The 14761-nt window shown below is 56.9% G+C and overlaps 1 protein-coding gene across 1 annotated transcript in view; it reads right to left on the bottom strand.

The window, feature by feature from the left end:
• DPP6 (dipeptidyl peptidase like 6) overlaps window positions 1–14761 on the bottom strand; it is a 352854-nt gene that overhangs the window by 37694 nt on the left and 300399 nt on the right. The window contains exons 10-13 of the mRNA XM_090287723.1: window positions 12932–13029; window positions 3153–3276; window positions 2066–2104; window positions 467–574 (exon numbers count right to left, since the gene is read on the bottom strand). Coding sequence (XP_090143849.1) covers window positions 467–574; window positions 2066–2104; window positions 3153–3276; window positions 12932–13029 — 369 coding nt within the window. The remainder of the gene's footprint in view (window positions 1–466; window positions 575–2065; window positions 2105–3152; window positions 3277–12931; window positions 13030–14761) is intronic.

Below are 14761 nucleotides of genomic sequence, written 5' to 3'. Positions count from 1 at the left end.
CAGGACAGTGACCGCGGCCAGCAGCCGTGGGACAGACGGATACCCGCACTTGGCTGAAGATGGAGGTGGGACACCTCAGGAGGCTGGGCTTGGGGGGCCATTGTGCACGGGCCCCCCAGCCTCCAGGAGAGGGTGTGGGGGACACCCCTCAGGTGGAGAGGACAGGCTGGCAGCGGCAGGGTAGTCATACCCTATAGTGGACACATGTCCTCAGGCTCACGCCCAGCAACGGACGCCAGTCTCCTCGGATGCTGTCGGAAGCGTCACTGGCATTTTGGTGACAACAGAAAGGGCACCATGTGACCCCCTGCCCCGCTGGAACCTCTCGCGAGTAGCGGTGTCCATCCTGACCCACCTTTGGGAACACCCAGGGGACTTGGAAGCGGGCACAAGAGCGCTCAGAGCCATTGGCCGCCGGAGGCTGTCACCGGCCCGGCACGCCAGCTCCGGAAACTCGGGCCCTTACCTGGGAGGACGACGCGGTGATGTGGTAGAACTTGCCCTGTCCGCCCTGCGGGACCGCCCTGACGAAGAAGAACTTGCGTCCGTCCCGGGAGAACACCGGCTCTTCATTCTGTGGGCGACAGCCGTCGGTGAGCCCCGGCAGAGACTTTGTGCGCTTTCGAGGGGCTGAAGAGGGCCCGCGCGTCTGGAGGGGCGTTTGCTACGGCGGTGCTACTCAGTGGCAGCCGAACAGATCCAGGCTGTGTGGGGTCTCTCCTCCTCGGAATCGGGAGTCCACCTTCCCTTTCGTCAGGCAAGGGGGACGGTGGAGAATTTACAGGGGACACACTAAGCTCCGCCACAGAGCGGACCTGGGCGTCACCAGGCTCACTAGGCAGGACCGGAGCCCGGAGCTCAGGCAGCCGAGAGCAGTGTGTGCCCTTGGAACTGTGGCCTGCAGACGCCGGGCCGTTGTGCAGAATTCCCCCGGGGACATTAACGGTCTCTCATCAAGAACAGAATTCTTCCCAGTCAGGGCACATGACTAGGCTGCATGTCAGGTCCCCAGTTGGGGGCGCGAGTGAGAGGCAACCACACAGTGATGTTTCTCTCCCTCTCTCCTTTCCCCTCTCTCTAAAAATAAATAAATAAACAAACAAATAAATTAATTAATTAAAAAAAAAAAGAACAGAATTCTGAACCACGCCAGACCTGATTCTGCCTGAAAATACATTCTATCCTCTCATTGCTGTCTTTGCTTTTTTAATTCCATCAAACCCAGTTTACAGGGAATAGCCCACGCAGGAGAGGAGAACAAGGAGCCGCAAACAAGGACACACTATATCCATCCTAGGACGTCAGGGGAGGAAACTTCCTCCCGGAGAGAAAAGTTGATGAGAAACAAAACCAACACCCCAGTTTTCCTTGCCGGAGGGAATTCCAGGTGGGATTCAAAGTTGCCACCTGGTCTCCCCCAAACCTGAGCAGTCACTGCTCAGTCCCCCGCCAGCCCCCTGTGGATGACTGTCATCTTGACGGGCAAAGAGAGACTTTGGTGTAGCAACGTCTCAGCCTCTCCAAAGCTCCAGCTTGCGAGCGTCTGCCCATGAACACCCATGAGTGGCTACGGTACACACGTCCTGATCCAAGAAGCCACACTCTCGCTGGGAGGCGTGCGGGTGGCAAGTGAGCCCCAGCTGGTGCGCGGAGCTTCATCTCCCTGCCGCGAACGCCCACATGCAAATAGGACGCGCCCAGAGAAATAATTGAACGTGATTAAAATGACATTTAATCTCCAGGAACATTTGTGATGAAATGAAACCTTTAATCGGCAAATATTTATTTTCCTATTTGGAGCGGGAGGCGCGGCACTTCCAAGTGGGGAAATGAGAAAGTGGCCGGGAACTGGGCTTTCCACCCGTAGCTCCATTAGCCACACGCGGGACGGACGCCCCGACAGTGCCCCCGCTTTCTGGAGCCACCCTGTTTATGCATCTACTTGGGGGTCCCGTAGGGAGTAACGTGAGATGCTGTTCTCTGTGGCAAGGGCCCCCAATGCCACCACCCAGTGGGCCTGGTGGCCGCAGAGCGCAGCAGGGGGACTCGCTGGGGGGACAGTTACCTGTCTGTGGAGCCAGGCCTCACTTTCGTCCTCGTGTTTCTGAAATGAAATGAGAGCATTAGAGAGGGGACCCGCGGCCAGTAGCGTGTCTGTGACCCACGGCAGCTGCGTCGGCACAGACAGCTCTGTGGCCGCTCAGGAGGAGGGGTCCCGGCTCTCTGCCTTGTCTCACAGTGCTGCTCACAGCCGAGCCCAGCGTCCCGGAGCAAGAAAAATGCCCCTCTCCCCGGCGACGAGGACAATCCGCGGCAGGTAGGAATCCTTTAGGAGATGGGGCACTTTTACCATCCGAGGCTCATCCCTGACCAGGCCGGTGCCCACTTAAAGGCAAACCACAGGGGCGACTTTGTGTTAGGAATTTATGTGTGTGCACATGCACATGTGTGCATATGTGCACATATGTCAATGTTCCAGTTCACAACTCTAACAGTTTTATAGACCAAAACATTAAGAACCATTTAAAAATATATACAAAGATCTCACAAAGCTGCATGGAACGATGCATAATAGGAGATCAAACAAAACAACCCCCCAAACGCCAGGGCGCAGCTGCTCCGCCCAGTGAGGACACCGCAAGGTGCCGGGACCGTCCCTGGTGTGACCTTGGCAATGGCAATTCTGTTGCTGACGTCAGGGGCACAGGTAAGGGGGTATGAGCAATTCCCAGCTTCCTGGCTGTGTGCCCATCTCTCCTCCCCTGCCCCGCTCAAGCGAGCCTATCAGAACCACCTGGATCGGCTCTCAATTATGCGCAACAGCCAGGTAAACTGCAGAGCTGAACAAGGAGATCCGTCTCAGGAACGGATCCCTGCGACTCACTTAGGCAGCGCAGTGACTGCTGCTGATTTGGGGCCCCCATCTCACAACAGAGCTGCCTGGCAAGCCTTCCCCGCGCCCCCACCCCCTTCAGCTGGGCCAGAAAGGAGGGCGCGCAGCCGGGGCGCACGGAACGCACGAGCCCTGGCTCCGCGGCAGTACTGCCGTCGTCCACCGGGCGGCAGCAGAGCGGAGCCCCGGCCGCGGGCGCCGCCGGAGCAGCAGGTGCACGGCCGAGCGACCCGCCTGCCGGGCCCAGCCCTCTCCTTACCTTGGTGCAGACCCCCGTGGTGGCGTCGCACAGCGTGAGGATGGACACGTTCTGCGCCCGGCTCAGCCAGTTCACGGCGACCTTGGTGCTGGTGGCCCACTTCACCATGGTGATGTAGTATTCCCTGAAAACGCGCGCACACACACACACACACACACACACACACACACACACACACACGGTGAGCGGGTGTGCAGGGACCTGGGGACCAGACGTGGGCGCATCCCAGCCCTGGACGCTGGGGCCGCGGCTGGAACACGTCTCCGGTGGTCCCAGACTCCGACGGGGAGCCCCGCCCGTGCTGAGCAGGGCTCCGCTCTCCTTGGCCCTCTTCTGTGAAGACGATACACCCAGACACGACCTCCAGCTGACGCGGGGACCCTGGTGTAATAGCCTAGAGGCCACGACCCTGATCCTACCCAAACCCCGAAGCCCCACAGAGTCCCGGGACCTGTCCTGTCTGAGGCAGAGGGCGCACGGGGAGGAGGGAGGAAGGCACACCAAAACCACACACGCAGGGGCCACGAAGAAGCTAAAATGAAAAATGAGGGAAATTGGATTCCAGGAAATCGAGGGGCACTGGGGAAGCCATCCCAGAAGCCAGGGCAGGTGTCACCTTAGAGAATGGAAGTGCTTCTTAGGGAGAAGCCAGGGTGAGTGACAGAGGAAGCCATGGGTAAGAAGGACCCAGATGTGCAGACTAAGAGCATTTTCCACGTTCCCGGCAAATGAATAACATGACTAAATATGTTCCGACAGGACCCTTCAGTTCTAAGTAAAACAATCCAGCAAGAAGTGCCAGCAAAGGATAAACATTTCGGCTTCTTCCACGTTTCCCCCCGGCCCAGGTCTAAGGGTATTTAACATCCCCACGTGGTTTCACAGCCCGTCCTTCCTGCTGGGAGCGCGTCTGCTCACTATGCCCTGTGCCGACGGCACCGAGTTCTCAGCTAACGTGTGAAGAGCCTCCCAAGTCACCGCCCCCCGTCCATCCTAAGCTATTATCCATTTGGTTACAAATGTGAGTGCAAGTATTAAGTCATTATTAAGTGATAAAAATAATATAAAATAAAAGAAAGACCGGGTGAATATGCTGTAGAATTGTAAACACTGAGTACCTCTCTCAAAGAAGACTAATAACAAAAACAAATGGTGAAGCAAAAAGGAACCATTTAAGGAAAAAGAAACACAAACACACCCTGTTCTAGAATCAGAAGCTCACGTCGTCAGTTTTCGAAATAATAATCAGTTTGGGAGAACGGAACCGATCACATTTAAGCTCCAAGGGGGCAGAAAGCGCATCTGACTTACTCCCTTCTTTATCTTCCCGCCTTGCCAGGCTTTACGTGTGATGCGCCCTACGAATTTGTTAAAGAAAGCAGTTTCACGCTAAGAGGACGAGCAAGGGGCTTCTTTTCTGAGAACGGGCAGCTGACAAAGTAATTCTGAAGTTCAAGGAAAAGAAGAAATGAACAGTCACAGCCAAGGTGGCTTTTAAAGGAGTCTAACCCCACTGAGAGGAATTTACACAAAAAGGCGCAAATGCCATAGTTTGGCTCAAGACTTTTCCTGCCGTGAGAATCAGTAGGTCCGCAAGTGGGTGAGCAGCCTGAAGTCACAACAGTTTACGTGGGAACAGAACAGTTTCTATAATAATTTAGTGTTTTATAAAAGCGTCGTCCCAAATGAGCAGGGCAAGGGGGGTGCACACAGTCAATGGTGCCAGGAAAATGGGTTAATCATTAAAAAGCAGATGAGCAAACACAGAACACGTAGGCATTTCTAGAGAAAGAATAAAGGAAAATGGTCAGAGTGCTCACAATAGTTAGAGGGATGACAGGGACTAGCAGTTTCGGTGACGTGGAGATCGCTTCCTAAATAAGAAGGCCATTAGGGACAAACGGGAGGCTTCCAGCTGACGTTGGGAGGGCTCTCACGTTCGTTGACCTCTTCTCTCTCCTCGCTGGGATGACGATAAAGGAATAAAATAGGTATACTTTCACACTGACAAAGGTAACAGGACAGGGGCGAGGTTTCACCACATTTCTGGGTGACAGGGAGCAGAGAGAAGAGAAGAGAAGGGCTGAGGCTGGGTGACAGATGCAGCGACCTAGGACGCCTGCGGGGGGGGGGGGGACCCCAGAGGGTGGTGCCGTGTGGTGCGCAGAAGAGAACTGTGGCTGAACAGGCGTTTCACTGGGGAGTCTCGGAATGTGACAGATGACAAATGAAAACACATTTAGATACGTGATTTCAAAATCCAGAAAGCTCTCAGGAACAAGGACCAGGGGTCAGAGTAACATCAGAGTTGCCATCAGCAACACTGAGTCCAGAAGCAGTGGAAGGACATCCCCCACCTTTGAGGGACCGTGGTTTTCAAATGACAGTTCTGCACACAGCTAAAATTTTCAGCAAATGTGAGAAAAAGACCTTTTTTTTTTTTTTTTTTTTTTTTTTTTTGTTATAGATATTCAGGAATTCAGAACGTTTACTTCTCACAGTCCTGTCCTAGGAAAGCCCCTTGAGGACATCCTCCAGACGAAAGTGGGCGTAAGTCACGGGAGAAGAGGACGCGCTGGCTCCCGTGCGGGGCGCCGGGAGGGACGTGCCGGGAGGGCGTCGGTGCCGCTGTGGTAATGAGTGACTCGCCCGGACTGGAGCAGAGCAGGGGAGGCTGGTCTGGGGGGAAGGGCATCGTGATGGAGTGCCGGAGCGCGTCCTCCAAATAGTCCAAGCAAAACAGGAAAGCAATTTAAAACTCCAGGAAAACAAAAGCCTGAACAGAAAGGATTCAGTCACAGAATACTGCTTGGCTCTACCGTGAAAGGTAATGACTTACAATAAAGTCAACGCTACTTATCAACTTTAATGTTTTAGAATCAGCCTATAGATAGGTAGGATTTAATTCCGGTCACAAGAAAGAAAGCAGAGGCCATCAATCTCAATGATAGAAAATAAAATAAAAAGGCAGAAGTTTCTAAGGGGCAGGGACAGGGAAGGGCCCTGTAGCAAAAGGTAGGACTAACATCTTCATTTTACAAACTGGGAGCTATGATTTCTTGTCATAATGCAATATGAAGGAAACCCGTGGGAGTATTACTTAAGTTTATAAAGGTAACCCACAGAGAAAATAAAATGCACCTATAAGGAGAAGGTAGAGGGGTACAGAGGTAAGTGGGCCAATTTCTTCTCTATCATTAAAAAAAGACAATAATGGCCCTGGCCAGGTAGCTCAGCTGGTTAGAGCATCGTCCCGATGCACCAAGGTTGTGGGTTTGATCCCCGGTCAGGGCACATGCAAGAAGCAACCAATGATGCATCAGTAAGTGGAACAACACATTGATGTCTCTCTCTCTCTCTCACCCTCAAATCAATTTTTAAAAAGACAACAAAATGAATAAATCGATTAGAAGTAAGTGAATAAGCATTTTTTTCTTTTCTTTTTTTAGTGAGATGATGTTAGTATCAGGAGAAATGGTATAAAAGAGTCAGGGTCGTCTCCGTTGAGGGGCTGGGACAGCTGAGAGGCGGGGGAAAGGGACTGTCATTTTTTACCATAACCCTTCTGTGGGATTCTACGTTAGCGTGACTCTGCAGTACTTCGGTGAAAAGGAAAGACAAAGTTAAACACAAATGAAAACTGACAAGGAGAGAGCGGGGTGGCATTCTGGGGCAACGTCTCAGTGATCCTGGATGAATCCAGGCCTGTTGTTCGGCACAGGGGACTCAGGGACAGGTGTCCGCCCTCGGGGTGCCCGTGACCGCCGTGGCTGCTCTGGGCACTTCTGGCCAGACTGAGTGAGTAAGAGCAACGTAATTGTCCCGAAGGCCCCCAAGAAGGGAAGCGTTGAAAGCAGAGCAAACGGCAGGGGCAGACCGTCCGTGGCGCCCACCAACTACTTTGATAAAACCAGTGAAGGAAGTATCCACGAGGCGACAAGATCAGACTAGGTGGGCAGCAGGCGGCGCGTGTCGGCTGCGTCAGGGGGAAGGAGACGAAAAGTCTGACCTTGGACTTTAACTCCTGCTCTTTAGTTCAGAAAGCGGGTCGCAGAGACAAGGGCTCCCTGCGTGACACGGGGCAGGGCTGACGTGTGTTCTCAACGCTGCCCCGGGTGGAGTGGGATTTTCACCACATTGGACAGGAGCAGCTTCCACACAGAACGCGCCTAAGCCAAGCGAGCGCACGTGCCGTTGTCTGTCCCGAACAAAGGGCAGCGGAGCCAGCGCGCCTGCCTGGGCCTCGCGACGCGTCCCTTCTTGTTACAGCCGCTCGGCCGTGAGCGGCTCCGACGGGCTCAGACGTCTGCGGGCTCTGCTCAGGGAAGCGTCTGTGGCTTCTGACCTCCACAGAACGGGGTCTCTGTGGTCTTCTCTGCCCTGGTGGGCGCTCCTCTGCCGTGCTGGGGGGCCGTGTCCTGGGTCTGGGCCCTCACAGGCCTCCTGCCCAGCACAGTTCCGGCTGAATCCCCCCTGCAGAGGTGCGGGGGGGCTGGGTGTGCGCTGTGCCGGGGGCGGCAGCTCACAGGCCCTGAAGCCTGAGGACCCCACGCGCCCGCCCCCTCCCGCTGAGCCGTCGGGGTGAGCAACAGCTGGCTGTTCCGTGCGGGGCTCTCAGCGTCTCTGACCCGCCCAGAAAAGGTGAAGACGGGTGGGGGAGACCCCCCAGGCCCTGCGCCCTCCACGGCCACGCTCACCTACTCCCGCGCCTGTGGCCTGTGCTGCCAGGCCCTCTCACCCCCCCCGTACACCCCTGTTCCTGACAAGCCCCTTCCTGCGGGGCGGGGAGCTCCTTGGGGCAAAGAGCAAAGGGCGTGCCTCACACTGTCCCGACCCAGTGCCGAGGCTGGGGACCCCCAGAGGAATCTATAAAGCTCTCAGGACTGGAGTGACCTCGTCTCTCGAGGTGCCAGGGGGCAGCCCCAACCAGACCAGGCAGAGCAGAGGGACGTCGGGGCGAGAAAGAGTGCAATGCACAGAATGTGACCAGCAGGTGCAGGGGTCACTCTGCAGGGAGGTGCTGATGTCGCCAACAGAGAGGGGAAGGACAGTGTCTCCTGGGACGAGACGTGGGGACAGCGTCCCGCTGCCCTGCGGCTACTCCCGTGAAGCCTGTGGTCTCAGGGCAGCTGACAAACCAGGGTCACACATGATGTCACCGTGACTATTCTATGTTAACCCCCCTGCCTAGGATGAGGCAGGGACAGGCATGGGGGCCTTTCACGGTTCCATAGTCCCTAGCCCGGGTGTGTGAAAAACTGTCGTCACTCTTACTCAGAGAGGTAGAGGCTGCCTGAAAGAGCAGCAATCAGCAGTGACAAGCTGAGAGTCTGTGGCACTGTCAGCCAAAGCCATGTCATCCGGGGACAAACGTAGCAATAAAAGGGCATTTAATTAACTGTAAACCAGACCCGAAACCCTAACCCTAACCCTAACCCTATCCCTAACCCTAAATCCTAGCCTAAACACTAACCCTAACACTAAAACATAACCCTTATTCTTACCCTAACCCATAGCTCCAACCCTAACCCTAACCCTAAACTCTAACTCTAAACTTTAACCCTAACCCCCAACCCTAACCCGAAACCTCAAGTGTGGCCCCCAGACCTGCAGCCCCTGGCAAGTGTTGGGACTGCAGAGTCTCGGGCCTCGCCCCAGGCCTGCTGAACCTCAAGCTCTGGGGGTGGGGCGAACGACCCGAGTTGGCCAAGACCCTGGGTGGCACGGCGATGCCCTGGGCCGCGACCCACTGACCTCAGTGACGCGTGGCACGCAGGCAGCAGACCACCGCAGAACCAGTCCAGCTGCCAGTTAAGGACAGGCCCTGCTCTCTGACCCCGTCCCTCTCTGCCCTTACAGAACGCGTCCTGAGAGAACCACGGCACCGACGCGCAGATAAGGTGCTTTAGCATGAAGGGAATTCGGTCTCCGCTAAAGCAGAGGAGAAGGTAGGATTTGAGGCGGAATAATTTAGGAAGGTGAAGGAAGCTGAACTGGTCTAGGGTCAAGGCACAGTGAGTTACTGAAGCTCTTTAATCGTCACAGAAAATAAGGAATCATATTTTGAGAAACGTAGAAACTGCATTTTAGAAAGGACACAATGCCAAAATGCTAGCAGGAAGCAAAGATTGCTGAAGGAAACGATACTGATTTTCTCTTTATTCTAAAGCCCTTTAGCTGCCCGCAAATACACATGCTCACGGCAGGCGCACGGAGTCAGAGCTCAGTGTGCAGAAGACAGGGCACCAGATGCTGGCCATCCACGGGGCCACACCCCCGCCACGGAGGGCTCACGCGGGTGGGGGACAGACTCACACGCCCCGAGCGTCAGCCCAGCTGCGCACCGCTCTCCTGGGATGAGGAACGCGCAGGAGTGCATTTGGAAACGCGCCGCTTGGCCGGGAGGCTCGGACGACCTTCCCAAGAATCTGTAGCCAGAGGGGTCCTCAGATGAGCAGGCGGGGGCTCCTCCCAGTGAGCATCACATGGATTTTTTATTAGCCATTTGTTGGCCATAAAATATTGACGAGCATCGGCTCTCTCTCAGCAAACGATGCGCCCATCCCTTCCTGCGGTTCCAAAGTCTGGTGAAGCTTCCCGCCGTCACGTGGTGATAAAGGGTCTGGCACAAAAGGCCAGAAACAAAAAGCCTGCTGTTACCTCTGGCACTTTTGAGTGTTGGTAACTCCATGGGTCAAGAGCAAGAAATACTCGGGGTGAGAAATTTAAAAAAAAAGTTATTTAATGAAAGGTATCGTCGAGCAAAATGAAGCCACACGGAGTCCCCAGAGCTTCACGGTGAGCAGGGGCCCCGCCTCTGAGTGTGGCCTCGGGCCGTCCCACGATCCTGTGCGGCCACCTGCAGGCACGCAGCGCTTTGCAAGACGCAGAAGATGCAGACGGAACGGTCTCTGAGGCAGACTGGACTTGATGTGCATTCCCACCTCTCCCTTTCAGAGGAGGAACAGAGCACGTGTGGCCTTCCCTTTGGTCTTAGGTGCCGGCGATGACGCAGGGCCCGCTGTCAGCAGGAGGGGGAGGAAGGGAGAGGTGTGTCATCTTCGGGACGGTGGTGTCCTTATTCAACAGCTTATGTGCTTGGAACGTGAAGGGACCCATTGAACAGGAGAGGTGGAGGCTTGGAGGTCATTCTGGGGCGTTCCGTTGGGGACGCCATTTAGAGATGGTCAGAAAATGTGTCCTCAGCCCGCAAGGAGGCGAAGAGGTCACTGGCTGCTCACACGGCGGGCTTTCCACCAACGGGCGTCTCTGCTGGGCTGCGTCCGGCATCTTCCCCGCTCACAGGTGAGGGCCCCGCTGAACCCATGACCCAGCAAGCGTCCCCATTTCTGTGTCCCACTGTCCCTGCACACTGAGCTTCTCAAGCGCCCTTTGGACTGGTTCCAACACCTCACTGGTTCCCGTATTCATTGATGTGCATTATGCAGTCTCTGATGCGCACTCACCTGGGACTCAGTGTGACCTGTGGAAGTGGACATGGTGGCTGGGCAGGGAGTTCTGAGGACCCATCCTGTGGGGAGACGTGCCGGCCCACAGGGGGCCCCCACAGCCACGAGCCAGCCCGGCGCTGAGCACATCATCGCCTGTAGTTTCACAGTCACCCACGCAAGGAGCCATGTTTATTACCACGACTCATCGCCCTTGTACAGGTGAGGAAACGGAAGCCGGACCGAGGCCGGGCCAGGATCTGAACCCAGACTGTTGACCCGAGAACCTTCATTGTCAGCCAGCAGTCCTCCATCTGGGGACACGGGGCAATGACTGGGGACATCGGTGGGGTCACAGCTCAGGGAAGGGCGCTGCTGACGTCCAGTGGGTGGAGGCCAGGGATGCTGCTAAGCCCTCCACAATGCGCAGGACGCCCCCGCGGGAGTCCCCAGGCCCACAATGCCGAGCGTGCGACCGTGACTGCACCATGACGCCGGCCCCTCTCCCGCGCCCACGCTTCCCACGGCGCTGCTCCCTCGGGCGAGGACTCACCGGCCCGGAGCGCCTTCTTCCCCGGCGTTGGCCCTCTGCACTGCACCTGCTCTGCTCGCTGCCCCACCGCGTCCTCAGCCCGACGGTCGGCCAATAAGAAATGCTCAGCACCAGCCCCTCCCAGGCGGCGTGCGACTTCTGACACGTCTGTGCTCACCGTGACGAAGCCCTCAGGGTGTGTGACCGAGAAGGGGGTGACCACGTGGGACTGTCGCCTACTGCAGCCTTCGATGGCAGAGAAAAGGCGTCGCTGCCATTGGCCTGGGACGGGAGAGCGGGCGGGCCGAGCCGCGAGCTCCGAGGGAGGCTCGTTTTTCACGGCCGTCGGAGCTCGTCACGCCTGCAGGACCGGTGCTGCCACAGCGACTAAACGGGCTTTTCAATGAACTCCCACAGATGGCCTTAGTTTTCCAGGTGACCTTCCTTAGTAATTCAGAGAGCCTGCTGGACGGGCCCCAGGCGGCGGAGCGGAAGGGACGGCCCCGATGGGTCGTCCGGAGAGAAGACACAGCGACGCGCTGGGTGTTTCTCCTGCCGCAGCACAAACGGTACCAGCCGGGGCGACCCGTGTCCCCCTCACCAGTGCACACAGGAGGCCCCACCCCAAGGAGGCCCCACCAGGCCTGGGGAGCGGTTGGGCGAGGGGGGGCGGGTCCGGGGCGGGGCCCCCTTCAGAGCACTGGTCTGTCCGCCCACCAGAGGCCTGCCACGAGACATCTTGCTAAGGAAGGGGGGCTGGAAACACCCCGTGGAACGCTGCAGAGACCTCAGGCGTCTGGGATGCGGGCGGATGGTCCCACGGCAGACGTCACCACCAGAGATGGCGACCCCGTTCACCAAAGCCCAGCAGAGCCCAGTGCTCACTCGGCCCGCCCTGAGCCGGGCCCGGGCAGTGGCCTGAGTGCGGGGCTAGGCCGCGGCTCCTGCCCTTCCAGAAGCTGCCGGCAGCCACTAATAATGCGGGGTGTTGGTAATTGGGCAGTAAAGAGCCAGGCTAGAGTCGTGGCAAAACGTGGGTTGGGTGTTTGCTGGGTCTCAGAAGGCATCTTTGGCTCCACGGGCCCGTGACAGACTTGCGGGGTCTGGGACAGCGTGCACCCTGGCACCAGCCCAATGCTCCCCATTTCCCGCCTCCCCATCAATATTCCCTCCAGACAGGTTAGCGATGACGTAAGTGGGCCCCTGAAGCTACGAGGTCCCCAGGCTGCTTGGGCCTTGGGACAACATGGAAGTGGTATTCAGATCCTTCACTTCGGTAGATGCTGCTCCGTTGTTTTGATTCCAAAATAATCTAAATGGGACAGTAATAACTGGATAGTCATCTGGGTCACAATGTTCCCCCAGCTCCCGGCTGCCACCTCGCCATCTGGGAGGTTTGGCTCACGGACCCGGAGCCGCAGCTCGGCGCCTGGAGCCTGCAGGGGGCCGCGATGCTCTGAAATCCTGCTCCAAACACGGGGCGTCACAGACAGCGGGCGACGACAGATTTCCTGGGAAAGACCGCGTCGTGCGCCCCGGCTCGGGATGTGCGCTCGGCCTGAGCCCCTTCCCGGGGGGCGGAGAACGGACCCCCGACGTTGGTGAGAAAGGGCAGGATTGGCCTGTCTGACAGGCGTCCCGTCTCCAGTGAACCCACTCGTGAAGCGTTCGGGAAACTACAGACAACGACCTTTGTCTCGGATGTTTAGCGGTAAAATACACCAGAGACCGTGCAAATGCGGCGCCAAGAATTCATCTAATCCCTACAGTTTGCTGACAAAACCGAGTCAGGAGCGCACCTCATGCGTGGGTCGTCGGGCGGCATCAGCTCCAGGTCGTGGGTGGGTCCGTTCAAGCCGATGACGTGCAGGGAGATGGTGGGGTTTTCACATCCAGCCTGGGAAGGACGAGAGGACAGGAGCGTGAGGAAGCCACCTGCCGCCGGGACGGGGCCTGAGCCTGGCGAGGCCGTCCCAGGACGGGCGCAGGCGCGGGGACCCTGGAGCTCAGCGCCAAGGAGCGGGGCCCACGTGGACGTGAGGACGAGAGGGGACGGAGCCGACAGGGCCCTCCTGTGTGGGGGAAGCCGCCCCGTCCTCGCTGCTCCCTGCCACCCCCCGTCTGTCAGTACCAGGCATGCATGACCACTCCCTGGACCACGGGAGCGGGAAGGAAACTGCACAAGGACAGGAGATTCTGGGAGGGGAGTGCGTTACTGATGGCGGCCGGGGCCCAGCGGCAGGGCAGACAAGGCCCTCGGAAAGGAACCGAACCTCCTCCCTGCTCAGGCCCTGCCCCCTCTGCCCTGGGACGGGGGCTCCAGCCTGCTGCGGGGAGGGGACGCCGTGACATCGCCAGGCCAGCGGGATGGGGGATCGGACTGGCGCCCTCGCTTCCTTGGCCCCCGGAGAGGAAGGAGCTCAGTCTGCAGGAGGAGACAGGCCCCCGGCAGGGCAGTCGGAGGGCCACCAGCTCGCGGTTCTCACGTGGGAGAGGGTGTCATGGGGCCAAGAGCATCTGAACTCTGCGGGCTGGAACATGTGGCCACCAGCCCTGAGCAGCCTGGGGCTTTGTGACTCTGGTCTCCACGCTCCTGTCCCAGTGCTGACGGTGAGGGCAGGGGGCCGGCCCTGGACTGAAGGGACCTTCCCACAGGGGTCTCCCCGGGAAGCCCTCCCACCTGGGGGTGGCTGGTGGCGGTCAGCGGGCACGGCTGTGGCGTGTGGCGTGTGTGAGTGTCCATGAGTGTGTGTTTGGATGAATGTGATGTGTGTTTGTATGAATGCATGTGATGTGTGTGTATGTGAATATGTGTGGTGTGTGAACATGTGTATGTGTGTGAGTGTGTATCTGAGTGTGTGTGTGAATATGGGTGAGTGTGTGTAGGTTGATGCATGTGAATGTGCATAGCGTGTGAATGTGTATTGAGTATAAGTGTGAGGTGCATGCATACATGTATGTTAGTGTGTGTGCAGGTGTGGGCACACATGCACCACACGCCAACATGTTAGCACACACGTGTAGCATGTGCACACGAGTGCCAGCACATGTTAACAGCAGACATGCATGTGTGCACGTGTGAGTGTGCAGCCTGTGAATGTGTATATGAGTGTATATAGTTGTGAATATGTATGTTAGTGCATGTGTGTGTGTGGTGTGTGAATATGTGTTAGTGTGTGTGAGTGTGTGCAGCGTGCGAATATGCGTATGTTAGTGTATGTGAGTGTGTGCAGCGTGCGAATATGCATATGTTAGTGTATGTGAGTGTGCAGCGTGCGAATATGCGTATGTTAGTGTATGTGAGTGTGTGCAGCGTGCGAATATGCGTATGTTAGTGTATGTGAGTGTGTGCAGCGTGTGAATATGCGTATGTTAGTGTATGTGAGTGTGTGCAGCGTGCGAATATGCGTATGTTAGTGTATGTGAGTGTGTGCAGCGTGCGAATATGCGTATGTTAGTGTATGTGAGTGTGTGCAGCGTGCGAATATGCGTATGTTAGTGTATGTGAGAGTGTGCAGTGTGTGAATATGTGTATGTTAGTGTATATGTGTGTGTGTGTGGCGTACATGCAGGTGGGCTGAGAGCCTGGCGCTGTCTGCCCAGCACACTGCCCCTAACCGTGTGTCTGG

The sequence above is a fragment of the Furipterus horrens genome, unplaced genomic scaffold (assembly GCF_987537825.1).
Source record: "Furipterus horrens unplaced genomic scaffold, mFurHor1.1.pri manual_scaffold_9, whole genome shotgun sequence".
Classification (NCBI taxonomy): Eukaryota; Metazoa; Chordata; class Mammalia; order Chiroptera; family Furipteridae; genus Furipterus; species Furipterus horrens.
The sequence above is the reverse complement of the archived record's forward strand: the minus strand, read 5'-3'. Positions and strand labels throughout refer to the sequence as shown.